The 27,531-nt window shown below is 47.7% G+C and overlaps 1 protein-coding gene and 1 long non-coding RNA gene across 4 annotated transcripts in view; one reads left to right on the plus strand and one right to left on the minus strand.

Annotated features, from left to right (window-relative positions):
- Positions 1-19,237, plus strand: part of LOC135973893 (uncharacterized) — a 69,106-nt gene extending 49,869 nt beyond the window's left edge. For both annotated transcript variants that reach the window (XR_010590934.1, XR_010590933.1), the window contains exon 3: positions 18,820-19,237. This is a non-coding gene — a long non-coding RNA (uncharacterized LOC135973893). The remainder of the gene's footprint in view (positions 1-18,819) is intronic.
- The window catches only part of PLEKHO2 (pleckstrin homology domain containing O2), a 43,743-nt gene extending 18,218 nt beyond the window's left edge, over positions 1-25,525 (minus strand). The window contains exons 1-3 of one of the 2 annotated variants that reach the window (XM_005294818.5): positions 25,114-25,525; positions 14,653-14,805; positions 6,137-6,253 (exon numbers count right to left, since the gene is read on the minus strand). In XM_005294818.5, the coding sequence (XP_005294875.2) occupies positions 6,137-6,253; positions 14,653-14,805; positions 25,114-25,125 (282 nt within the window). In that variant the 5' untranslated portion in view covers positions 25,126-25,525. Of the gene's footprint in view, positions 1-6,136; positions 6,254-14,652; positions 14,806-25,113 lie in introns of those variants that run through there. The other variant, XM_042856588.2, reaches the window with a different exon arrangement.
- Positions 25,526-27,531: the final 2,006 nt, after the last annotated feature.

Below are 27,531 nucleotides of genomic sequence, written 5' to 3' on the forward strand. Positions count from 1 at the left end.
GAGCCCAAATCTGATCCCCCCCATAAGGGTCTATAAACTAGTCATGCTCAGGTTACCACCAACTTTAAAGTGGAACCTAGGAACAGTAAACAGAGTTGCTTCTCTTTGTATGTTTTCTGGTATAGGTATTCCCAACCTGAATATTAAAGAAGTGCAGGAGAGACACTGAGCAGACACAGACCATCCCTGAGCAGGTTTGTAATGGCAGATATGTAGCACGCGGCCTGACCTTCTGCTCAAAACTGTTGAAGGTAGAGAAATTCAGCAGCCCAAACGTACAGCCAAAGGCCAATGAGCTGGATATAAATTTGCTCTCCCATTCCCTAAGCCAGCTGAGAGTGAGTCATGACATAAACAAAGTCCTGGTGTTCTAGTAAAAGCCGTTATGGTTAAATCTGATGCAACAGTGACCACTGCAAGCAATGAATAGGGCTATGCAATTTACTAAAACTGAACTCAGCGGAGGGCACAGGCCAGCCTGTTCATGTTGAATCACTGACTTGATACAATGGGATAAAAGAGGTTCACATACGGTTCATTCTCAGCCGTAAAATGAAGAGGCGTCTCTCAATATGATCCCATTTGTCTCCTCCCGCACATAGTACGTCCAGTAAGCACTAAAAGTGCCTCTTAGCCACCCCTGCCTGGCTTTCCATTTAGGAGAGGGACGGGGACATGCATCCAGGTCATAGGACCTGCAAGAAATCCTCTCCCTCCCTGTTTCTGCCATGAATCCTGGTCCCTGTCAGATTATGTCTTCAGGTGAAAAGTGAAATCAGAATGGATGGCTCAGGAGGGGATTATTGTATTTCTCAGCTGCTGCATGCAGAGCAGTATCTGTGTCAAACTCCGGTAGGATGCATGTACTGGTGCAAGTCCATCAGAAATCAGGTGTAAGTGGCAAAGTCTTGTAACTTGTGGTGGGCTCCAAATTCAGCTCCTGGCATAAACAGGTATATAGTCCCCATTGAAGTGAACTGGAGTTGAGTTCAGCAAAGTCACTGGGGATTTCCACCCATTTATGCCTGGCTGCATTGGGAATGGAGTGACATCACCTCAAATAGCTGGTGAGTCTTTGCTAGTTGCTTTTCTTGCTCCATCCCTCACTCCTCATTTCCACACACTCCCCCTGACGGTGCAGGCTTTAACAACCACTACATGCTAAACTGGTGCAAGTGACTGCCTTGTAGATTCCCTTTCTGAGTGACTTGCACCAGACACATTTTACACCAGTACATTTGGCACAGAGATTTCCAAGGTTATTGTCCTCCGTTACAGGCTCAGTTCTATATGACTTGCTTAATTTAACTGATGAGGGTGGATTGACTCATTTGAAGATTTCTAAACAGAACAAATTCTTCGCATGCTTCCACCTTTCTTTCTCCTGGTCTCAAGTCTTCAGCAAAGTGCTGTACTCACTTCTCTTTAATTATACTTTGTTTCAGTTCCATGTGAGTAAGTAAACCAACAACAGAGTAAGACGAGAGTAAAGGCTGCATGAAAATGTCTATGCTCAAACATTTTCCCAGAATAACCCAGCCTCCATCCTAGAACAAATAAAAGCGGAGATATTTTTGTAAGAGGCTCTCTCTAGCAGGTACTGTAAGTGTGTCTCTAAAACCAGAACAAAACACATACGTTTTTTTAATTGATAGGTACTTCATGATATCGTAGACCGGGGGTCGGCAACCTTTCAGAAGTGGTGTACCGAGTCTTCATTTATTCACTCTAATTTAAGGCTTTGCGTGCCAGTAATACATTTTCACGTTTTTAGAAGGTCTCTTTCTCTAAGTCTATAATATATAACTAAACTATTGTTGTATGTAAAGTAAATAATTTTTTAAAAATGTTTAAGAAGCTTCTTTTAAAATTAAATTAAAATGCAGAGCCCCCCCAGACCGGTGGCCAGGACCTGAGCAGTGTGAGTGCCGCTGAAAATCAGCTCGCGTGCCGCCTTCGGCCTGCGTGCCATAGGTTGCCTACATCGTCATAGATCCATGATAGATGTTTACCGCATGTACTGCACCTTAACACACTATGGATGGTCTGTACAGGGAATTGAGCATCTTGGGGTAGTATTCCCATATTTGCTGTTTGCAGATACCATGGCCAAGATTTTCAATTGTGGGTCCCTATACTTCAGCACAAAACCCCATATTTATACATCTAAATAAAAGTGCCCTGTTGTTGTTTTTTCAGTGGGGCCAAGAGCCCACAGCTCCCATAAACTCAGCACCTCAGCAAACTTTTCACACTCATTTAGACCACGATCAGCAAATGTGGCAAAGAAAAGGCAGCTAGGCCTGAAGAGTGCAGAGATCCAGATAAGGAGGTGTGTGATTTCCAACTGCTGCACAGACCGTGGACGGCAGCAAGGCTCCCAAATGGAAAATGTTTCGTTGATAAATATCGCCACAGCTGCAATTTCAAAACAGCAAGACAACAGTTGTGTACATTGGCCTGCTCAAGGAAGTCTGTTCTGACATCTGTGAAAGTACGTTGTGTGTCAACACCCTCCCGAGGTTCACAGCCAAAAGGAAAACAAACCGCTACAGACAGTGAACTTTTCATGTATCAAAATGGTGTTATTAACAAGTGGTTTCTCTCTGGAGCTCCCTTTAATGAGGGCCCTGGTATTATACAGGGCAGTGGAATGGGGGATAAGGGCGGGGAGGGGCCACCATGAGGCCAGTGCTTTGAAAAGGTGACGTTAACCTTCAGTGGTGGGTTAGGGGAGTGGAAATCATGACCCTAGGGTCACATCTTGTGTCCATATGTATGTGCGTAGTGCCGCGGAAACGTATGCCGCTCCTTGAATGAGTAAGCTGAGCAGGATTTGATCCTTTACTATCTAAGCAACGTACACTAGGTTCCTATTGGGCCTGTCATTTCTATGCAGACTTATCTCCATTGACTGCAGCTGGGAGTTCGGCTTAAAAATGAATGGCCCAAAGTATCTAATGGAACCCAGCAACTGGAGCTGTGGGTGCTCGGCGCGTAACAGGCTGTGCATGGCGCCTTGTGCGGTTAGGCTCATAGGACCTAAAATACTAGATGAAGCTGCTATTCATTTTTAGTCACAGTGCAAGAAACCCCACGAATAAGAGAGGAAGGCTGGTCTTGTGGTGACAGCTCTGGTGTGGAACTTAGGAGCCCAGCTCTGCCACAGAGTTCCTGTGTGACCTTAGGCGAGTCACTGAATCTCTATCTCCACTTCCCATCTGCAAAATGAGTATAATGTTACTTCCTTTCTCCTCCTTTGTCTGGTCGGGGTGCAGGCTCTTAGCGGAAGGGCCTGTCTCTACGTGTTTGTGCAGCGGTTAGCACAATTATGCCCTGAACTCAGTTGAGACTTTTCAGCATTAATGTAATAATAAATACTAACTGAAACTTGAGTGTGCTCAAAAAACCCTACAGTGACTGAATAGTCCTCATTCAGGTAAAATATGCAGAGCTGAGGTGCTGACATTTTTGGCTGCAGAAATCCTTGTAGAAATGAATTTGTTTTGATCAATCCCCTGGCCCCAGCCTGTCAGATCTGAACTAGGAGGAGACATAATAATTCAGTGACATGTTCTCAGTCTTAGGCAAAAAAGAAAAAAGAAAACAAATCAAAAGAAAAACCAGAAGTGAGATATTGCGGTGCAACAACAAAGATACTGGAACAAATTATTAAGTAATCAATTTGTAAGCTGTGAGGCACTGGGTCGCTCTGGGTCAGCACCGCCGACCGGGACGTTAAAAGTCCTGCCAGTGGTGCTCCCCGGCTAAGGAAGGCTAATGCCTACCTGTTCTGACGCCGCGCTGCATCCCGCAAGTGGCCAGCAGTGGGTCCGGCTTCTAGGCGGGGGGGCTACGGTGCTCTGTGCCCTGCCCCTACCCCAAGTACTGACTCCACACTCGCATTGGCCAGGAACTGGCCCATGGGAGCTGAGGGTGCGCAGTGCCTGTGGGCGAGAGCCGTGCTGAGCTGCTTGTGCGCCTCTGCCGAGGAGCCGGAGCCAGACCTGCTGCTGGCCGCTTCAGGCACAGCGTGGTCCACGGTGCTAGGACAGGCCAGAAGCCTACCTCTGCACACCGCTGACCGGGAGCTGCCGTAGGTAAGTCTGTGCCCCAGCCCTGAGCCACCACCCCCCCACCCGGAACCTCTTCCTGCACCCCAAACCCTTCATCCCCAGCCCCACCCCAGAGCCTGCACTCCTAGCCCACCCCTACACAATGGGGAATAACTAAGTGGTAGTACTGGTGAAAAGGTTATAGTGGATCACAAATTGAATATGTGTTAAAAATGTGATGCATTTGCAAAAAAGGCTAATTAATTCTGGGGTGTATTAACAGGAGTTTCATATGTAAGATACCGGAGGTAATTGCCCACTATACTCGGCACTAGTGAGGCCTTAGCTGGAATACTGTGTGCAATTCTGGGTGACACGCTTTAGGAAATGTGGATAAATTGGAGAGAGTCCAGAAGAGAGCAACAACACTGATCAGAGGTTTAGAAAACCTGAGATAGGAGGAAAAGTTTAAAAAAACCCTGGGCATGTTTAGTCCTGAGAAAAGAAGACAGGTTCCCCCTCAGTTAACAGTCTTCAATGTTAATGGCTGTTATAAAGAGGACCACGATCAACTGTTCTCCATGTCCACTGAAGGTAGGACAACAAGTAATGGGCTTAATCTCCAGCAAGGGAGATTTAGGTTAGCTATTAGGAAAAACTTTCTAACTCTAAGGATAGCTAAGTTCTGGAGTAGGTTTCCAAGGGAGGTTGTGGTATTCCCATCACTGGAGGTTTTAAAGAACAGTTTGGACAAACGCTTGTCAGGGATGGTTTAGGTGTACTTGGTCCTGCCTCAGCGCAGGGGGCTGGAGTTGGCCTCTGAAGGTCCGTTCCAGCCCTACATTTCTATGATTGCAAAGTTCTATCCCATAAAGATGTCTAACTATGCAGCCTGTAACTAGGGAATTATGGTAAACTCCCAAGCAGAACCAGTAGCGAGCCGTGCTGTAAAACAATCACTCCTCATAAATCAAATAAACACACTGGGGGGTTCAGAGAATTCTGCTGACTCAAACGTTAGGGACAAAAGGGCTAACTGAGTTGTTTCTGACACATGACTGTCAAAACTAGGGCCCCAATCCTGCTCTTCTGGCTCACAACAGTCTTCCGTTGAAAGCCGCGAGGCTGTGTGGGCGAGCGAGGCAAGCAGGGTTTGACGCTGTGGCTCAGTGCTATAGTACATTTATAAAGGCTTTTTGACTCCTGCACTGATTTTGGGTGGAACCAAAGGGTGACCCAGGAACCCCAGGTGCTAGAGTTTGGGGGATTTCCTAAAATAACACTAGCTCTCCAAGGAGATCAGCATCACTATTCCCATTTTACACAAGAGGAAACTGACGCACAGGGAGTAAACATGACTTGCCCAAAGTCATACAGAAGGTCAGAGCTGGGAATAGAACCCAGGTCACCGGAGTCCCTGTCCAATGATCTAGCCACTCAGCCATACTCTTTCCCATATAATGCTCACTGACTTCAACGGGACTCGAGTACGTGTTTAACTTAAGCGCTGTCCTAAATCAGGACCCAGGGGAGAACAGATGGGTGCAGAAAGAAGCAGGTTTTTTCATTCTCCACTGATGAAACAGTATCTGCGACAGAAGGACAGAACTCCCTAAAGCTGAAAAATTCATGAGGAAACACTTCTCCTGAGGGAAAGTAGCTGTGAAGACAGAAGTCCTCCCCCCCTCTTCCTGCCCCACGAGAAGAACAGGGCATTCCATCCTCCCCACCACTTGTAAAGCGTTCACAGCCACTTTATGGGGGTTCCTTTGCTGCTCAGAAAATCCCCGCTGCATTGGAGATCAACCTCAGAGCCTCCCACTCCAAAAGCACAGGTCCATATTTCATTAAAGGGAGAATCGCCCTTGTTTGTGAGCAATCTAGGATCTATGAGACACAGCAGAGCCCAGACGGAGGGACAGGTCACGGCGGGGATGATAGATACACATCTTAGCCAGTTCATTACTGTAAATCACTGCAAAATCAGAATGAGAATTCTGGTGTCCTTAGGTGTCTAGGCACATAGACATAGATACTTCAGTAGGCAGTGGAGTTTAAGGGGAAGAGAAGGAGAATCCTACCTTCTTACCCGGGGATCGAATTAAAATGAAACGGTTTTTCCTTTTCAAGAGAGCGCGCAGATCCTGGCACTTCTCATAGCTCTCCAGTTCCACCGTTTCTAAGCATTTCTGTTCCTCCTGCAGAGCGGGGAGAGAAGGGGGAAGAAAACCTTTATGTGGAACATGATACCTCTCAATCAAATGCATACCAACAACCTCTGCAGTTTCATCCCACCTTTATGTCTCCCCAGTGCTCTTTCGCCTTTAAAACAATCCACGTGCAATTATAGTAACGCAGGCAGCAACCCTCCGTAACTCAGGCAAATGTCTCATGGAAGAAAATCCGCTGCTCTATAGGCTGTATGGCATTCAGCAGAGGCGTTCGCTCACTTGACTCTTGTTGCTCGGAGCAGAACTGACAAAACTTTGCACTTCTGTAGCGCTTTCTACCACGATCTCAAAGTGCTTTACAAGCCTTAACTTAGCCTCGCAGTCCTCCAGTGCGTTAGGTAAATGTTATCCCTGTTTTACACATGGGGAAACTGAGGCACAGACCGTGACAACTCACAGCGGGAGTCTGGCAGAAGAGGGACAAGAATCCAGATCTCCAGGATCTCTTGTGTTGTGGGCTTGGGTCACCTTTCCCCTCAATAAGAACAAGGGTCAGTGATGGCCGTAGGTTGTTTAAGCACATTTTTTCTGTCTGCAAGTTTGAGCTGTCAAAACAGAATTCTTTTCTTACAAAGAAAGCAGCACTACCAATGCCTTGCTGGGGCCTAGCCATCCCTGGGGTAACGCCACTGAAGTCCATGAGGATTTCAATCAGACCCACTCGGCCCATTCTTCCTAATGACATAGCTAAACTTTCATGCACACGTTGTCCTGGTTCACTGTAGTTCCACAGAAACAGCATCGTTTTCAACTGGTTGATTTGGTAGTGTAACACCCAGGGGATAGTATTATGGATTTATATCACGGACGTGCCAATCTCATTTGGGCCCCACTGCGCAAGGTGCTGTACAAACACCTAGCTGGGGGGTGGGTCCTTGCCTGGAAGAGGTCGCGATTAGCTCAGTGTTCATACATATTCATTTTTAACATTAGTGTAGCAAACCCTGAAGCCACATAAGTGGCGACCAGCAGCCCCTGCAGGCAGCGCATCAGGACATTCACAGGAGGGGAGAGAGAGAAGCAGCACCACAGAGGCCTCTGAGATGTGAACCAAGGGGTGTTCCACTATGACATGGGCTCTGACTGGGACTCGGCTGCCAACTCCCATGAACTTTATGGAAGGTGGGGATCCAAATCCTAACATGGTGGCTCAGGCCCTGTCTGTCGCACACTAAAACTCCAGCTATGGGCACCCCCAAATGGTGGGTTCAGTCTCCGCTCCAAGCTTTGTGGCTCAGATCTGCCTCTAGCAATGATTAGCAAACACCAGGGAAACAGTGCAGAGGAGGCGTGTAGGCTGTGGGCTGCACGTCCTAGCCAGGAAGTTACTGAGCAGTTAGAGGCAGGGAATAGTCACAAGGAAGTGAACGGAGGGGGATTTCCTTGGTTTACCATCTGGCTGTGTTGCAATTTCTTTCATTGCATTGTATTTGCGAGGAGGCCCCAGCTGCAGTGCTGGGATGCAGAGCAGGGGGCGGGCAACACAAAGGTGCCGGGACCTAACTTAGGTTTGGATTTTTTGTTATTAAAGTAGCATTTCTTTCCATTTTAAACAGAGGAGGTGAGCGTGAGGGGAGAACGGGGAGCATTTGCATCAGTGTCTGACGTGCAGCTCCTGCTCACACTGAAACCAACTCACTCCAAAAAGGCAGGATCAAGTCAGTGCTTAATTTGTAATGAAATTGGTGTCAGGGCTCAAGCAATTTTTTGTACATTCATAACCGATGCAGCAAGCCCAGAGGTGCTGGGGCTATGAACTGCCATGCTTAGAGGTGCCGGGACTCGGCCCTGGCAAGCCCTGGTACATATTGAGCACTGGATCAAGCCCTCTGTGTAGATGGGATGCATTCTGACACAGGGCTCACGCGGCCCTTCCTTGCCATATAATTACAAACGTGTAAGGGATGGAAATAGAACATTTAATAATCCCTATAAGCCAGCAAATGACAGAGGAGAGTGAGGTCAAACACATGTGCCTATATGCTGGGTGATCTCAGCTTGGTTGTTAGAGGCGAGTTGCCCACATCATAAAATTGCCACCCAGTTAGTCGCCTCTCTGTGCAAGTCTGTTGTGGGTGAGGACCAAGGTGGATTGGCAGAGCTTTGTGGGGCGGTTCACTCAAAAAGCCTGTTGGCAGTAGGTCTGGCTCTACTCTGTGCCAGCAGCTGTGCTCGCAGCATGTCTCTAAAGGCCATTTAATTCTCCTCAGCCCTCCACCCCTTCTTTCCTGTCTAAAGAGTTTGACAGGCACCCTGCCCCAGATCCCACAGAAGCCCTTCTCCTGTCTAAGACTGGGAGTGGATGGGTCATTACACAAAGTAAAACTATTTCCCCATGCTAATTTTGCCCCCTACTGTTACTCACACCTTCTTGTCAACTGTTGGAAATGGGCCATCCTGATTATCACTACAAAAGTTTTTTTTCTCCTGCTGATAATAGCCCACCTCAATTGATTACTCTTGTTATAGTTAGTATGGCAACACCCATTTTTTCATGTTCTCTGTATATCTCTCTCTTCCTACTGTATTTTCCACTGCATGCATCCGATGAAGTGGGCTTTAGCCCACGAAAGCTTATGCTCAAATAAATTTGTTAGTCTCTAAGGTGCCACAAGTACACCTGTTCTTTTTAAGAATAGTTAGTGGCTCTGATGGTTTTGGGAGAGCGGAAGGCATGGCAGGTGAGGGACCAGAAGCTCTACAATGGACATCACCCCCCTCCGAAGCTGGTCACTGCAGCATTTAACCTCCAGTATTTCCCTGGGGGGAGGAGTTGGGGCTTAGGCACAGCCAGGGAATAAGTCACGACACGTCCGCCTCCGGCACATTACTGATAGGGGATGCAGAGGACTGTGCAAGGGCTGAGTCTGTGTACAGGCCCTGTCCTAGGGTACAGGCCTGATTTCTAGGCCATGCCCCCATTGGGAAGAGGGGATTTCAGAACCTGGAGTTTCCCAAGTAAATTACCCCCTCTGGAGAGGGGGAGAAAAGGGTGGCCTGGACCAATATGAAGGAGGAAACCCTATACAAGAGGCCAAGGAAGATTCTAGGCTTGGACTGTGTCTTAATGTGACTTTTGTGTGTAAACGTGACAGGTTACCAATGGCAAGGGGCTGGCCTTTGTTCTGTGCCCAGCCAGGTCACAAGGAGATCCTACCTATCTAATGTCCACAGCAGAAATCCAGAACTGAAGGGCCTGACTCTGAGATGTGCTGAGTGCCAGCATGTCCCTAGGATCTTGTGGCAGTGATATACGCTCAGCACCTTTCAGGATCAGCCAGCTCTGAGTTCTGGAGACCTGCTCTTATAAATGGGACTCGTCAGTCTGTCCCACACCTGCTTGGGTTCTGGTTTTCTCTCGTGTCACAGGGGAGTTACAAAAATCATTTTGTGTCGTACTAAGATACAAAGGTTTAATTCAGCAGCTGCCTTAGTCTGCAATCAAGGGTTTCCCTTTATCTTGTAGCACAGCTGTTTGGGGGTGTCCCACGACATTTCAAATACTGTTCAGCTATTGGTGCAGGAGCATTACACATAACTGTTGAGAGGTGACAGCGGGATGGTGAAATTTATTCACTCCTCCTTTCGCTTGACATGTGTTAGAGGATGATTTTTAAATCACTTTTGCACTGGCTAGGGTTAGGGGCATTAATAAGACACTTAAAACCCTGATGCAAGAAAGCAGTTAAGCATGTGTGTAACTTGAAGCATGAAAATAAACTCATTGATTACTCCGGTAGTAGACAACTTGACTGCTGACTGCTTAAGCACACATGTAACTTTAAGTGCTTTGCTGGATTGGGGCCTTAGGCAGAAAGTTATTCACACTAGGACACTTTTACATATTAATACATGTATTCAAAGCATTGATTGTTTAAAAATCATGTGGGTACAGCTAGGTGAAAAATGGAAGGTTGCCCCCCCACACACAAAATTTCAAATGTTTGTTGAAAAACCCCAAACTGAAATTTTGTTGTGTTTGGCAGTCAAGAATATTTGACTGAAAATTGCTGAAACCCTAAAAATGACAAAATTTGGGGGGGATTTAGTTTTATGATTTTCCAACACAATAATCAAGTATTTTCTATGAAAGTTGTGACTTTGCATAAAAATTTGCATCAACCTGAAAATGCCATTTTCCATTTTAAAAAAAAGTTTTGATTGAAAATGTTTGACCAGCCCCAAATGTGCTATTTGTGGCTATCCACGGAGTATATGTCTAGATTGGCTGTAATAATAATTTCCGTTTCTGAGGATCTCCAAGTAATTTAATTAATTAAACCTTGAAATAGGGAATGCATTATCTCCACTTAACAAATGGGGGAAATGCAGGCAGAGATGGTAAGCACTTGACCAAGGTCACACAGGAAATCTACTGCAGAACCAGCGATAGAATCCTGATGCCCTGACCTCCAGTCCTGTTCTTTACATGCTAGATTATGTTCCTTGATGCCTTAAGTGATATACATTTAATAACATAACTAACCAACTTTTTACATTAGTTCTGTTACTTTGCATAAAAAAGGATCACAGGTAATTTCAAGAGTGAGTGATACTGTCTAATTTGTACTGGGACTGCACCAACTTTTATGTTTAACCTCCTTCGGTACAGGAGTCTTTGTTCTTCAGATATCCTTTGTAATTCTCTGAGTTTCATTTTCATTCTGGCCAAGATATACATTTCTCTTGAAGACCGGCAGAATCATTATTTCATAACAAATCTATTCTATTCTATATAGGCTTTTATACCATGTTTATCATTGTAATATCTGAGCAGCTCCCTGAGAATGTGAGTACCATGTACGTGTATGTATTAGTATGGGTTTGTGTGCAGCATACATACTAAAAATGTATCTCAGGTAGCACAGTCTGAGTTCATGTGGAGGTTAGGGTGTGGGGTAATGTAGATGAAGCCAAAATGGGATACAGGAAATACACCTAACTTCATACCACATCAACTGAAGGAAGTTTGAAGCATATTAAAGGTACCCGAGATTTTCACCAACCGTCTGCTCAATGTAAGATGATAGCCAATTACTGTTTGCCTTGGGAAGACAGCTACCCTTTAAAACAACCCTAAAGCCTGGCTTAGAGATGATGAACATGTTTCAAAGTGGACTGGCAAGTCCGAACTGCCAAATCTCAATCAATAGAAGATAACCACAAATGATGCTAACACAGTATTTGTGCTAGTCTTATGCTATATTTTTCAGTGACGCAATATGATGTGGCTAGATTTTCAGCTGCTCTTAGCTTTGCCTCCAATTGTGTAGGCACAAACTTTGCACACACAAATATTTCCATGTACAGCTTGCACACTTGTGCACTCAGAAAAACAAGTGTGGCATTTGGACCTACAAACAAGGCAACTGTTAGAGTCCAGCATTAGAAAACCTGGCCCTCTACTGACACCGATTCACGAAGGGTTGGATAGGTTGGGAAGCTGGTAAAAGGATGTGTTGGCTTTTGTCTCTTGGTCACTGGTTGAAGTCCAGTGAACTGGTTGGGCCTGGTCCACTGCTTCATAGACAGCCAGGCCTATCCTAAAATCCTACCCTTGCCAGGAGTCACAACAGAGAGGCCTTTGAAGCTGACCTCCCATCTCACCCCTTTGGGTCAGGCTTGGGACACATTAGGATGGAATCATGCACTATCGTGTTGCGCAGGCTATCCCTGGCCTGCGTGTAAGGAGAGGCCTTCACTTCCTAGGGCTATTAACCCCAACCTTTCAAAAGCACAAGCAATTCCATTTAAAACTATTTGATTCTCAAAAGAGCAAAGGAAGCCATATTCCTCTTTCGGCCTGCAACGAGAGATACTGGAAAGGGATGTAGGATGGCCATGGGGTTCAGGTTGGGTACTGAGCAGCAGAAGATGCAGGTTCAGTTCCCCCTGCGCCACAGACTTCTTGTGCGACCTTGAGCAAATGATTTTCATTTCTCTGGGACTCGGTTCTCTCTCTGTAAAATGGAGATAATACGACTTCCCTACCTTGCGGGGTTGCTGCAGAGACAAAGACATTAAGTGGCTCCGATATTACAGGGATGGGGACCTTTTTATAAGTGCCTCACTAAAAACACCCATTTCCTTCTGTACCCCAGCAGCAAATCTGCACAAGCGTATGCTGTCTTATTACACTACCACGTAACTTCGGAGAATTTCCACTCCTAAGATACACGTCTTCAATATATGCCACTTCAATAGCCTATAGATATTACCATGGCCCTGTATTTCCAACAGTGGGACGAGCCCGCTAACCAAGGTTACAGATGCAATTTATTACAGGATGTTACCACAGCCAGAAAATATTGTGTCTGGTTGTTATAAATGTCCTTTTTTCCCTGTTGAGAAAATAAAATACCTCTTTAAACGACGAGGGGTTTTCCTTCCCCTGAACGTCTGTGGAGATTAAGCTTACTTTAAAATGCCTCATTTCCTTCTGTGAAGATAAAAACCTCAATATATCTAGTTTTCAAAGGTGTCCCCTTTTAGAAGCCCATGTCTTCTTTATAGCCCTGAATCTGTGTGATTCTGAGCACTTGAAACTCCAGCTGGAGTCTACTTCAGTCCGGGTACTTGGCAGCTCTCAGGAGAGACTCAGTAATTTACAGGATTGGGCCCCATGTCTTGCCACACAGCTGTAGGTCTAGTTACTCCCCCTACACCCAAGCTAATAAACCTGTGCCTAACTTTCTGGCGGCTGTCGAAGATTTTATTTTGACTCCTCGTTTAAACGCTCATAAAAGCACTTCATGGTGCTGGCAGTTTCAGAGCTAGCTGGAAATTTCCCATCCGGATGGATTTCTGGTGGAAAATGCCCTTTTCGCATGGGAACATTTTGATTTTGCTGAACAACTTTTGATTTTTCCATCAGGCTCCCCAGCTAAAATGGTGGCTCCCCAGCTGCCCTCCTGGAAGGCTCCTGGCAATTTCCCTTTCTGCCCGCAGGGAGAGAGTGAAGCTCCCAAGAGCCTTCCGGGGGACTGCAGCGAGACTCGGGAGGGAGGCAGAAAACGGGGGTACTCGGCCTCCAGCAAGCCAAAAAATTCGGGTTTGGTTCTCTCAAAATGGGTGTTTTTCAGGAAATCCCTTCCCATGAATTATCTTGCATTTTTGACTTTGGGTCCCAGTTTGGGATGAACAATCTTTGAAAAACGTAATTTTTTGCATGAGGGGATTTCCATTCTCTGGCCGGCTCTGCTCAGGAAAAATGGCCTCAAAGGGGCAATGGCGATTGCCGGGGGGCCCACCCAGTGGCATTTGACTTGACTGATTTGTGTCAAACCTTCTCCATCAGGTAGCACATTTGGGGGAGGGGGGGGAAGAAGAGAGAACCAAAAGTATTTTTCAGGGTTGCTCTTCCTCAAATCATCGCAATAATGTAACTAGTGAAATATTTCCCCATTCTGGTGGCTCTGACACACAACACACACACTTTATTTACGTGCTTTGCATTGCAATTTTCTTATAATTCTGGGCCTGGTCCTGCAAAATCTTGCTCACACAGGAAATCCCACTGAAATCATGGAGCCTGATCCTGGAAATCGTCTCATTGAAGCCCTGCAGGACTGGGCCCTATATTTTCATGCATTTATAATCCTCATTGAATGCAGATGCGAGTAAGATTTCATTTGGCTCTTACTTCTCGGTTGATTGAAAAGAGAATTAAACTAGAGCCTGGCTCTCTAATTTTTCGCATGTAAGTAATCCCAGTGAAGTGCATAGAAGGGCTCCCAGGAGTAAGGCTGAAGGAACGGGTCCTACTCCAATGCAGTTTAGTCCTGCTTTTGATCAAATAGAAGGGAAAAGCCAAGTAAAATCTGCCTTGTGTCTGCATTTAAGGACCATTACAAATGCTCACAAACACCCTCCACGCCCATGAATGGGAAAGTGAAACCCTGAAGAGCTTGAAACGTTGCACGCCAGACATTTGAAGGCTGCCAAACAGCTGCAAGGCTGTGTCATTCACTTGAGTAGCAGGTGGGAAGTCAGCCTGTTGCAATTCAGTTTTATAATTTAAACAGCAAAAAAAAATCCATGTCCCACTCTCCTTCCCACTGCTCCCAAATTGATAATCTGCTCCGTTTCTTACAGAATCTCTTTTTTTTTTTCAAATTTGGCAATAGCATTGACAGTTTCTTGTTATGGGTGCAAATATTTATAATATAGAGTATACTCTAAAATGCACCAGCTGTCTCCTCTCTATTGCATTTAACCTTCCAGGATTTTTCTTGACAAACTAAATGGGACTAAATGAACCGGAGGAAAGGGTGAAGGACAAACTTCTAGTGTCGTCTAAGGGCCTGATCCCATTCCGCACCATGCAGGATAGGGCCCTTATTCAGGAAAGCCTGAGCAAACCGTACCTCATCTTCGTACACCAGTAGCTGCGTTTTACATAACAGGATGTAACGATCTTTCCATAATCCCAAAAGACCTCCACTGCTTTTCTTAATCCAGCCAGCTTTGTCTGCGGTTGGAGCACGTTTTGGTTTCTCCGTGACCTCTTCTTTCACACCCTGCAAAGACACCACAAAAAGCAAAGGGAAGGAAGATTATTGTCAGTTGCACTTTTCAGACCTAGGCAGCAGTAGCTACGTATTCCAAAGGGCCTGCTGAGGAGAGGTGCTGGGCCCCCCACCCCTCGCACTGAGGCCACTGGCAGGACGTATGGCCCACATGTGCTCTTACAATCCCTTTGTTCGAGTTTGGCAGGTCCTCTTTGCCATGCACTTCTCTCACCAGGAGTCACAATCTGGCCAGGGGCATTCACTCCCTACCGTTCACTAACTCGGAAGAAAAAGATCGGGGTCAGGCTTCACCTTGCAGGGAAAGGACAACTCAGGCAGGGTCCCTTCATGCAGCTTCCACCTTGAGGAGAGGCTCGGCAGAATGGACTCCAGAACCAATGCGTCAGGAGGGAGCTGGCAGAAGGAAGGCTGCCTCTGCCCCCAGACCCCTTGTTAGCCCCCGGGGGGGCTCTCCGCACTTTCAGCACAGTGGTGTAGTTGCACTGCTGGGGTTTTCCTTATCGCTGCTCTCCGGGGCCCCTTTTTAAACAGGGGCTCCCTGCACCACAGCCTTTGAAAAACATCACCCACATCTCAAGTTGGTGTTGGCTGGAGTTCGACTCCAGCTCTGTTCCTAACCCACCCTAGGAACCCCGGAGAATCTCCTGGGCTTCCTCCGGCTCCCATTGTAGTCAATGCCGCAACTCCCAGGATCCAGCCCGGAGCTGCTCTTAGGCAGTTTCTCCAGGCCCAGTTTTTCTCTCGGAAGCTTGGCCATTTCTTCCATACACGTGATGCTGTGGGCTGCACTGCTGTAACCTGGAGAATTGTGGGCCCCTCTGTAATGCTGGGTACGGCATTCTGAGACTTGCGTATTAACAGTGCTAGGCTAAATTGCACCGTGTGATGCGAAGGCACCAGGAACAAGGGCTTAGCTTTCTGCACTCTGTTGTTCCTCACACCGGCTCAGTCCCTACGTTCAGACTAACTTCTGCAGCGGGCTGATTTTAACTTGAGTGGAAAGAACTAGCAGGAAAAGAAGGAAGTTGAAAGCAATGGTTCCTTTTATTTGGGACGTTTAATAGCTGTGGCAAGCAAAATTTTCTGTGTCCCCCCCTCACCGTCCCCTATCTTCATCTAACCGCCAATCCTTGCCTCTCCACAGCCACCTTTTCCAAACTTCCAATTCACTGCTTGGGCCTGGATTATCCTGAGGGCACCCACTGCACACACATCTCCCCTGGCCCATAGGGAAGAGGTGGAAGGCCAGCTATCTCCCTGACATCATGGAAGCCCTCCATGGGGCCGGGGTTGTGCACTGTCCCTGCGCCAGTCCCCAGTGGAATATGCTGCAAAGACAATACACTGCTTTAGGGAAGCTGGCGCTAGGGAAATCTCCCTGTCAGTCTGAGTCCTGGCATTGAAAATGTGGGAAGAAGGGGGTGGTAAGTACCCGCAAAAGAGCAAAATCAATGTCCAAGTGTTGGCTGTGCAGCCCCGCTTTGTTTCAGTGCCTTGGCGTTTAACGAAACACTGGTGGGCAAATCAGTTTCCATTCTCTGGTCTCTGCTGCTACATTAATAGACCTTTTTCGCTTATTCCCCAGGCTGGTCTTAGTTTCCATCATCATGAGACACTACTTAGACATGCAGATGCTACTGTGCAGGCGGCTCACAGACAACTGCTGGCTGCACGGGTTTATCAGACACAGACCTGCTCTGCTCCAGAGCTACAGGGCCTGATTCTCATCTCCCACACACGAGTGCTGCCTTCCATTCACCACAGCGACGTTACTCCTGATTCCCACCACTGTAAGTGAGATCAGAATCAGTACTGTGGGGTTAGAACCCAGTCACTTGTCCTAAGAGTTCATACACAGGTTACAGCAACGTACCCCACCCAGAACTATTCCTGCTTAATCTCAGGTTTGAGGGAAGTGGAATTTTTGAAGGTCTCGGGATTGTCTCCAAAAATCTCAGGATTTGGGGGAGGAAGCAGGTCCCACAGCCCTGGGCTCGCTGCAGGTACTGTGACCGCAGCACGTGGAGGAGAATCACAAGTTAGGGAAGTCACAAGGAACGCAAGTTTTCATTCTTGAGCCCCATCGTTTTCCAGATCCACTTACAATGGGGGGATGAATTACTCTTGTGATTTAAAAAATAAACTGAAATGTATCTGGTGCCAATAATCTTTTCAGATGGAAGAAAGAAACCCAGGAAGGGGAGTCTGTGGTCAGCAAAGCCTCCTTAAATACAATACACTTAAGGCGCAAGCTCTTTTCAAGCTTCAGGACACGTTCTTGAATAGCCATTGCAATGGAAGACGAACAGAATCCATCTTTCCCCAGTGCTCCCCACTGTTTCATCTGGGCTGCTGTTGGAGCGCTGACCCTTTTATGAGTCTCTTCTGCGGGAACAGGCAGAGATTTGGAATCCCTTACTGTACCTTCAGCTGAGCCAACTCCCCTGGAAACAGCGCATCAGCAAACTTGTGACTGCAACAGGAGACTAACCCAGAATTCTCCAATGTATTTCAGGAGAATGACACCTTACATACAGGCTGAGTTTCATCCAAACTCTGTTGGGACAAGAGGCTTGTTCTGTCTAAGATAAATCATGGAAGCTTTGCGCTCTTCTTAGCAATGCTAAATTAGCATGCAATATGAAGGCGGAATCCCAACGCATCCCAATATGGTGCTGGTTAGTTACGAAATGCAACTCTTCTTGTAAGAAAGAAGTTCATCAAAGTCACTGAAACTTGGCCATCGTTTTTTTTTTTCCAAATGAGGAAATGCAGAGTGCAGTGACGGAGATCAAAACCAGATAGTCCCATGGCCAGAACTGATTACAGACAGAGCTAGCCTAGAAGGAGGTGTTCCAAAAACTGAGTGTGAGGTTCGCTGTCAGATGATGTGAGCCTTGGTAACGAATCTGTTTCCATGCATCCGACTCACAATGAACACACCCTTGGATTGCAGCTGCCATTGGTTTGAACTGGAACTGCAGGGAAGGCAGCCACGCCAATAGAGGGAGGGGGAGAAAGTGACTGAGTTATTGTGTATATAGGGCCTTATTCCAGGGCCTACTGAAGTCCACGGAACGGCTCCTATTAATTGTAATGGGCTTTGGAGCAGGTCAATACTAAGAAATGGTGTATCTTGGCATGTATTTATAGAGCGATTTACCTGTGATAGTTGGGTCACGCTAAGTAGCAATTGAAAATGCCACAATACAGGATGGCAGTACATGCAAAGCTTTTCATGAAAATGAGGTGGTATTATAATTCTTGTTCGTTTGTTTTACCTAACTTTTTAGGTTGCCAGGAAGTTGTATTCTGTTGTGATCTGCCAGGAAACATCAGCTAGTGCACAAATATAGACGTGCTGGTTTCCTGAACGAGCCGCCTTTCGCTGTCATTCATAGGACCCTGGGGCTTGATTCCAATCTCCCTTACAGCAGTTTTACACTGGTGTAATTCTACTGGGTTCACTGGAGCCGCTCTGGATTTACACTGGGAGGAGAATCTGTCAGCCCCAAGCGCTTAATTTTACAGAAATTTCAGAGTTCTAACAGTTTTTTTGCAAGAGGATATTAAAACATGCATGATCCCCACTTAACCCATCAGATAGCAGAAATGCTGTCAAGAAATGCATCCAGGGATGTACGTGATAGACCTCTGACTTAGCTCTGCAGAGTGAAAACTCCCCCATTCCTGTTGTTTCTGTGGTTTTAAATAAAAAATGTTCGGTGTAAAAACGTAAGCTGTTAATTTATACTCCTAGAAACCTATCGACCCTGTTACTGCTCATGTTTTAGTTCATTTTCATGATCAAGCTTGTACTGTAAGAATGTGCAAAGTGATGTTGGAGGTCAAGTGGTGCTGTAGGAGCCAGAACCTTGCAGTCTGTACTCTTTCATGGTTTATATTTAGGACCAGTCCTGATCCGGTGTGCTCCCCGTGGATCCACTCGTTCTTTAATGTTTCAGGCTCAGTGATATTCACTGTACTCCTTTATCATTTCAGGACTTCCTCTTTAGGGTTAGACTGACCCCTCCAAGCTGAAATCCACAAGGAGGGAATAAGAGGGAGGAGGATCCCTGTAAGGACCCCTTTGCGGAGCTTCCCCTCCAATCGCTCAGGGACACAAGTCTGGTCCATACCATGGAATGAGCCACGTATGTGCAGAACGTCCAGGATCTGCACGTCGAAACTGTGCAGAACGTCCAGGATCTGCGCGTCGCCCAGGGACTTGGCAGGAGCCATCCACATGGAGGGTTGGCGTCTGGCTGCTGGCACCACAACCTCCCGCTCCCTGTCTGCGTGGCCCGGTGGAGCCAGAACACTTGACCCACCCCCTTACCGAAGGGTTCCCCAGTGCCAACACCTTCTGGGGCAAAGGAAATAAAGCCTGGGGCTGTGATACTGTCCCCAGGGAATGGTGTTGGGGGATGATGTGCATAGGCGCCGACTTCCTGGGTGCTCTGGGGCTGGAGCACCCCCGGAGAAAAATTAGTGGGTGCTGATCACCCACCAGCAGCTCCCCGTGGCCCCGCCTCGCTCCCCTGCTCCAGCTCACCTCCGACTCCTCTGTGAGCGTGCCGCTGCATCCTGCTTCTCCCCCCTCCCTCCCAGCGCTTGCGCTGCGAAACAGCTGTTTCGTGGGGCGGGGAGGAGGAGGAACACGGCACGCTGGGGGAAGAGGCGGGGCTGGGCGGGGATTTGGGGAAGGGGTTGGAATGGGGCGGGGAAAAGGTGGAGTCAGGGTGGGGGCAGGGGGGCGTGAGCACCCACTGGCGCCGGAGAAAGTTGGCGCTTATGATGGTGTGGCACCCACCAACCCCAGGTCAGCCCTGCACCCTGCCAGTCTGGGCCTGCACAGATCCTTACCCCACAGAGCAGGCTCCCATAAACGGGCGGTGGAATGGTTCTGTGGAGACTGCCAGCCCCCGGTTCCCTTCCAAACAGGAAGGGAGATCCATGAGCAGAGATGCCCACCCTGCAGACCTGGGGGGAAATTATGTAGGCCTGAACTTGCCAGCCGGCCCCCTGGCCTCTCCTAAAACATAAACACTAGATGCTCAATTCAGCACTACAGTGGTGCCAAAACAAGGCATCTTTCATTAGCCCTATCCCAGCCCCTCTGGTGTACACGGCAAGTCTCAGGGAGGGGGCAGGGTTGGCGCACTCTGGAAATCCCTAGCCCGCAAATGGGTCCTTTGGGGCCATCACAAGCTGGCAGAATTTAGATCAGCCTTAGAGCAGGGTCTGGTCATCTTTGCTCCACTTCTTAGTCTCCCTTCCCTCAACCCGGCATTGAGAGAAACTTGACCAGACTCAAGGATCAGATCCTAAAGAGTTTGGACTGTACCAGGAATGTAAAATCAAACCCATTGGGCGTGATCCTTAGCTAGTGTGAACCAGTTTATACAAGGCCAGGATCTGGCTTCTAGTCTTATCCTTTCTCAAGAGAGAGGTGAAAATGAGCAAAGGCAACATGTGTTACAGGTGTAAAAGTCAACATAACTAAACATCAAGGTTTGTTACAGTGAAACTGGAGGGTCTGATCAGAAACAGCATCTGATATTTTTGTGGATAATTTTTGTGGCAATGAAGTAGGTTCATGCCAGAAGAGATATTAGCATATAATGTTAATGGGAGCTTTGCCAGAGCAAGGAATGCAGGACCGGACCCTCAGTTCCACTCTGTGCTCTCGCACCTGGTATGTGGTTCACATAGGAGCATAAGGCGAAAAGACTAATTGCACCAAAATACAGTTACAAAAATTCCAAAGCAAAGGAATCTTGCTATCACTGGGCATGACTAACGACTGTGTCACTTCAGGATTATGTTGGTATTTTTCTGTTGAAGGCACTAAATACTTTGTGTCCTTTCCAAGAGATTTCTATGCTAGGTACTCCTCTGACACTGGTGTAAATCAGAAGAAACTCCTTTGACATCTGTCAAGATTTGATGGTGTAAGAGAAAAATCTGGCTGTTCTGTCACTAATTTGAGTCAAGAGAATCAACACCAAGAACTGGACATATGCTCAGTATTTCACTACTGCAATTTACATTATGGCCACTTTACCAGTGAAACATGAGTTTCATGTGTCCAACTTGGACACACTTATGATTACAAATCTTAGCAAGGGTGTAAGACTTCAGAGGCTTTTTATTTTTTAAACACTTAAACAACCAGCTCTAACCTCCCTCCAGCCTCCTCTCCCAGTATTTTCAGGCTCACAAAACCACGAGTTTCATTTCTTTTCTGGTATAACTGCGTCTGCACTAGGGAATAAAAAAAGTCATAAAACAATCCCACCCCAGTGGACATCAGGTGGGGATTGGTCTGGCTTTGAGCAGGGAGTTGGACTAGATGACCTCCTGAGGTCCCTTCCAACCCTGCTATTCTATGATTTCTCCTGAGCAAAAAAAAAGTTTAATCACTATGGTGGTTTCTGAACTAACTATACATAAGGTATTCAAGTTCCTTGCTCAGTTTCACTAACCTCATTTAAAGCAGATATATAGCAACTATAACTAACTATAACTAATCAAAAGTACTGTACACCTGTAACAAGAACTACCTCCCTCTACTTTTGATGAATACCCTAGTGCAGAGGCGCTCAATCTCTCCAGACAACTGTCCCCCTTCCAGGAGTCTGATTTGTCTTGCGTACCCGCGAGTTTCACCTCACTTAAAAACTACTGGCTTACAAAATCAGACATAAAAATACAAAAATGTCACAGCTCACTGTTACTGAAACATTGCTGACGTTCTCATTTTTACGATATAATTATAAATCAATTGGAATACAAATAGTGTACATACATTTCAGTGTATAGTAGATAGAGCAGTATAAAATTTTAGTGTTGTACTGACTTGGCTAGTGCTTTTTATGTAGCCTCTTGTAAAACTAGGCAAGTGTCTAGATGAGTTGATGTAAGACCTCTGCGTACCCCTGGTTGAGAACCACTGCCCTAGTGCCATCTGGTAAAACTTTTTTTTTCCCCCAGGGGACTTCAACTTGGCCTCTGATCTTGCACATGCAATATTGCAGGCCAAAGTGTTCTCATTTAGCTTTCTGTCAAAACTGTAGTGGCAAATCAGATAACTAGACAATGAACGCTAACCATTGCCACCTATGGCTGATCGTGCTCATGAAACTGCATTTGCAATTACCGGTGGGTGCAGGATTCGAGGCTGTCTTTGAAAAAGTCGCCTGCAAAGTGTTAATTTAGCATTAGAAAAAAAGTGCAGCGCGAGTGGAACTGCAAACTTAAGTCATCAGTACACAGAAGGGGCAGCCTTGGCAGCAGGAGTGAAAGCGTCCTCTCAGCACCCTGCCAAGGCGTCTCACTCCTGAACGGGGGTGACCACCTCTCGGTCTGGTTCAGTATCCAAGCTCATTCAGGCTTCGGCCTGCTTACCAAAACAGCGAAGAAGGTTGCCAGCTGGAAGGTGGCTTTTGTGATGTGGATTAATTTCATGTACGCCAGTAGATAATAACAACTTTCAGTCGCTACCAACTTGGGCTGCATTGCAGTCTCCCAACTGTCTTATTGCCAGTTTTCAGAAACCCTGGGCCTTGCCACACAGTTTTGGAGACTGAAAGGAAGTGGGGGAGGGACGGTGGGGGCGGGGAGGGCGAAAGGCATAACTTGAAGGCTTAACATCAAATGTGCTGTGGCCCAATTCTGAAGTCCTCAAGCAGGATGAACTCCCATTCCAGTTAGCAATAGGAGCTTTGCCCATATAAGGGCAGCAGACTCTCATTTGGGGAAAGGAGGAGGAAATAATGCTGTGGCCAGCTGATGTGAGAAAAAGAATGACATTTGTTTAAGTTGCTTGCAAGCTCGTAGTGTTAGAATAAATCCTGGTAGAGACGGAGTACTGCACAATGGGCCGAAGGTGCACAAACACCGACAGTGCATGGAAAGAGAAACAACTGCCACACCCATTTCTCCAAATTCAATCCCTTCCTAAGCAGAACCTCCCATAACCTGATATGGGAGAAGAGCTGACACCCTCCTGAAGCCCACAAGGCACTTTGTCAATCTATTAGCCTGGCAGATGCTCAGACATGATGGTGATGGGTACCAGTACAAAACCCTTAAACGGAGAGAATAGGGAAGTATGATGGCATAAATAAGGGTTTCATTTTCAATGGCTGGGTTTCATCATACCCATACTTAGAAAGTACAAAAATAGATCAGTTTCACCCAACCAATTTAAACAACTCAGGATAGTTAAGTCCACAGCTGATTGCAAAGACTTACAAAGGGATCTCATTAAACTGGATGACTGGCAAGAAAATGGAAGATGAAATTAAGTGCAAAGTAACACACGTTGGAAAATATAATCCCAACTCTACAAACAAAATGATGGGTCTAACTTAGCTGTTACCACTCAAGGAAAAGATCTTGGAGTCATCATGGAAAGTTCTCTGAAAACATCTGTACAGTGTGCACCATCAGTCAAAAAACCTAACCAAATGTTAGGAACCATAAGTAAAGGGACACATAAGATAGAAAATACCAATTCTGCTTAATATATCCATGGTATGCTTTGAATACTGCATGCAATTCTGGCCATCCCATCTCAAAACAGATAGATAAGAATCAGAAAAAGTACAGAGAAGGACAACAAAAATGATTAGGTGTACAGAACAGGTTTCATGTGAGGACAGATTAAAAAGACTGGAACGGTGCAGCTTAGAAAAGAGACAATTAAGAAGGGATCGAACAGAGGTCTATAAAATCATGACTGGTGTGAAGGAAGTGAATAAGGAAGTGTTATTAACACCTTTACATAACACAAGAACCAGGGGGCACCCAATGAAATTAATAGGCAGCAGGTTTAAAACATAAGGAAGTACTGCTTCACACAACACACAGTCAACCCATGGAACTTGTTGCCAGGGTGTGTTGTGAAGGCCAAAAGTATAACTGGGTTCAGAAAAAAATGAGATAAGTTCCTGGAGGGTAGGTACATCAATGGCTATTAGCCAAGCTGGTCAAGGATTCAACCCCATGTTCTGCGTGCCCCTAAGCCTCTGACTGCCAGAAGCGGGGACAGGTCAACCCAGGATGGATCACACGATAAATTGCCTTGTTCTGTTCATTCCCTCTGATGCATCTGGCATAGGCCTCTGACAGGATACTGGGCTAGATGGACCACTGGTTTGACCCAGTATGGCCGTTCTTATTTAAAAGCTAAAGGGAAAAGTGTATCCAAGGAATTACTGTATTCTGTAACTTGTTCACTGGGAAGCCAAAAAGCAGCAAGACTGTCATTTAAAACCCGGAGACCTTTATACTATTTATCCATGCAGCCATTTACGCCACCCTCACCATAGCAGTGTGAGCGCCTTGCACCTGCTACACTATGGATACAGCAGAAACTGCAACCCACATTAGGTGTTCTGCTTGTTCCTGTTGGGTGTCCATTCTCAGCGTCTGTTACATGTGATGACTGGCACCCAGCTGCTGGGCGATTGCAATGCCTGGTGCCCCATATGTTTTCCTGTTTAGGTTTCAAACTAACCCGTCCACGTTTGCATTCGGCGGGGAGCTTTGGGGGTACTTTAGATAACCCCAGCTGGCAGGAGGTGACAGCATCTTCCAGTGCCACCCAGGAGACCAAGTGCCCTAAAAGGCGCAGGTTTGGGCCAGCATCTAACCTCAGTGGGAGTGGAAGCAGAGTGAGCCGCTCTCACTGAAGCTGACGGGAGTTCTCCTTTCCCCCTTATTACCAGCCCATCATCCATCAACAACAATCTTCTCACCCTCCACTTTCCGGGCCAAATGCCATCGCATACCAAAAACGAAGAAGAAAAAAAAAAGTCTCCAGGCCAAGCCAGGCCCTAGTCGGAGCTGCCTCTGTTCTCCCCTGTTCCCTTTCACCCGCCAGCCCGGGGGGTGGACAAGGAGCAGACTTTCTTTCCCCCTCTCCATCCTGTTTTCCGGATTTTGTTTTTTAAGCACTGCAAAGCTCTAGGCTGCACTTTCCCCTGGGAAACTCCCAGGGGCTGGGGGCAGAGCTGCAAAAAGAAAAAGGCTCAACAGTTTGTCCAGCCCAAGGAACTCTGCAGATTGCAACACATGCAACTAGGGGTGGATGGAGGCTGAAAACTCAGGGTCCTGGGGAGCTTCTTCCCTTCTACCCCGGGGGAGGGAGATTCTCCGCCTTGCCCCCCCTCCCCAGTCCTGCCCTCTCCTCCCCCCGGGCTGCTACTTTCCAGGGCTCCTTCCTAGCTCCGGAAAGTGTGTGTGGGGGTGTCGAGGCGGCTCCCGCGGCCCCCCCAAGTGACTCACCTCCTCTTCCATGGCCGGAGCCCGCTAGCGTCCCCTCCTCGCCGCCAGTCACGGGCTCGTCCCCGGCCGGAGCCCCGCGGCTGGTGCAGACACCGGCTCCGGGCGCTCAACCATGCCGGGCCGGGGGGGTCACTCCCGGCTGCGGGGGCGGCGGGGGTCCGGATCCGCCTGCCCGGGGAGCGGGACGTGCAGCCAGCCTGGCCCCGGCGCCTTCCCCCCGCCCCGGCTCCCTCCTCCTCCTCCTCGCGCCGCTTCGCAACAACTCCGCTGCAGCCGGTCGGGTTTCCGGGGGCTGGAGCCGCTCGCTCCGGCAGCGGGAGCCCAGGAGGAGGCGGGGTGCTGGGAACCGGGAACCCCCCCTCTGTGCGCCCAGCCACCGCCGCCTGCAGACCCAGCCTGCTGCGCCCCACCCGGCTCCTTCCCCTGCCTGCAGGGGCGGGACCCGCTGTGCTAGGGCCGAGCCCGGGGCGGACCAGGGGGGGCGATGCCAGGGCTTGGCCCCTTTGCTCCTCTCCTCCGAAGGGGCAAGGCCAGCGGCCCCTGGCCGTCCCCTCTGGCCCTGAGCGCCCCAAGCCCCAGCTCGCTCTGCTTGGAAGCTCTTTGGGGCAGAGACCCGGCTAGCTGCGTGTGTGGGCGGACTACGCCTAGCCCAACGGGGTCCGGGTCCCTGACGGCCTCTCCTAGAAGCTACCACAATAATTGTCAGAGAATATAGGCTATCAGGGTTGGAAGGGACCTCAGTAGGGTGACCAGATGTCCCAATTTTATAGGGACAGTCCCGATATTTGGGGCTGTGTCTTATATAGGTGCCTATTACCCCCAACCCCCGTCTCGATTTTTTGCACTTGCTGTCTGGTCACGCTAGACCTCAGGAGGTCATCTAGTCCAACCCCCTGCTCAAAGCAGGCCCAATCCCCAACTAAATCATCCCAGCCAGGGCTTTGTCAAGCCGGGCCTTAAAAACCTCTAAGGATGGAGAGTTCACCACCTCCCTAGGTAACCCATTCCAGTGCTTCACCACCTTCCTAGTCATAGAATCATAGAATATCAGGGTTGGAAGGGACCTCAAGAGGTCATCTAGTCCAACCCCCTGCTCAAAGCAGGACCAATTCCCAACTAAATCATCCCAGCCAGGGCTTTGTCAAGCCGGGCCTTAAAAACCTCCAAGGAAGGAGACTCCACCACCTCCCTAAGTAACGCAGAGTGAAATAGGAAATAGGAAACCTTCACTGTCTCTTCTCCAGCCCCATCCCGATTGGCCTCACTGTGCCCAGTAGGAGAGGGCCTGGGAAAAGGATCCGCACCATCTTTGCGAAATGAGGTGTAACCGGGCGTGGCCGTTCCTGACCCCGGGGGAAACGGCTTGAGTAGGAGACAACTCCTCCCCCGCCCCCAAAGAATTGGCTTGCAAAATGTTTTGTACCAAAGTGTAGCCCAGTGGGGCCCCAATCCTGGTGGGTGCTGCTAGGAGACGCTGGGTGTCAAAAGTCGCGTCTGGCTGCATCTGCTCCATACCGGTGCGCAATATTCATCTGCCGACTATCCAAGTGCCAGTGCAGATGTTCACAACACTGATGCCGATGCACCCCAGGTGGTGCCTGCAAGTTTCTGAATGACGTGGGCTCTCATTTTTGTCTTTTCAGCAATGATAATTGCCATTCCAAAGCCTGGGAAGCCCACTGATGAAGCAGCTGATTTCTCCACTGTGCATGACCTATAAACTTCTTGAGCATATCATCCTTAAAAGAATACGCCCTTTAACTGAGCCAGTTATCCCTGTGAAACAGGCAGGCTTCAGGCCAAAACGTAGTTGTCGCGACCATGTTCTGGCACTCACAACTCACACTGAGGCTGGCTATCAGAAAAAACTAAACTCTGGCACAGTATTTGTCAACCTGTCATCTGCGTATGACACTGTATGGATTAAGAGCCTGATGCTGAAACTTGCAAGAATTATATCTTGCTACCAAACACTTTGCCTGCTTTGGACCATGCTTAATGACAGACAGCTCACCCCGTACCATAAACAACAGGCTACCACAGGTTCTGTACTCCCACCAACCCTTTTTAATATTTACATAAGTGACATGCCTCCAACTAAATCACTTAAATTTGGATGTGCAGATGGTCTTGCCAGGACAATCCAAGCGCCAAACTTCCATGACATTGAGGAAGCATTAACGGAGGACCTCCGAATTATGGAACAATGCTTCCAGAAATGTAGGCTCAAACCAAACCCTGGAAAAACAATAGTAAATGCATTTCTTCTTGATAATAGGACCGCCAAAAACACACTGAACATAGCTTTCTGTGGTAAAAATGTGCCAACGTGATGATGCCCCAAAGTGAAACTTGACTGCACCCTCACCTTCCATGATCACCTTGAGAAGATAGCTGCAAAGACAAAAACAGATGGAC

This window comes from Chrysemys picta, chromosome 10, assembly GCF_011386835.1.
Source record: "Chrysemys picta bellii isolate R12L10 chromosome 10, ASM1138683v2, whole genome shotgun sequence".
NCBI lineage: Eukaryota > Metazoa > Chordata > Testudines > Emydidae > Chrysemys > Chrysemys picta.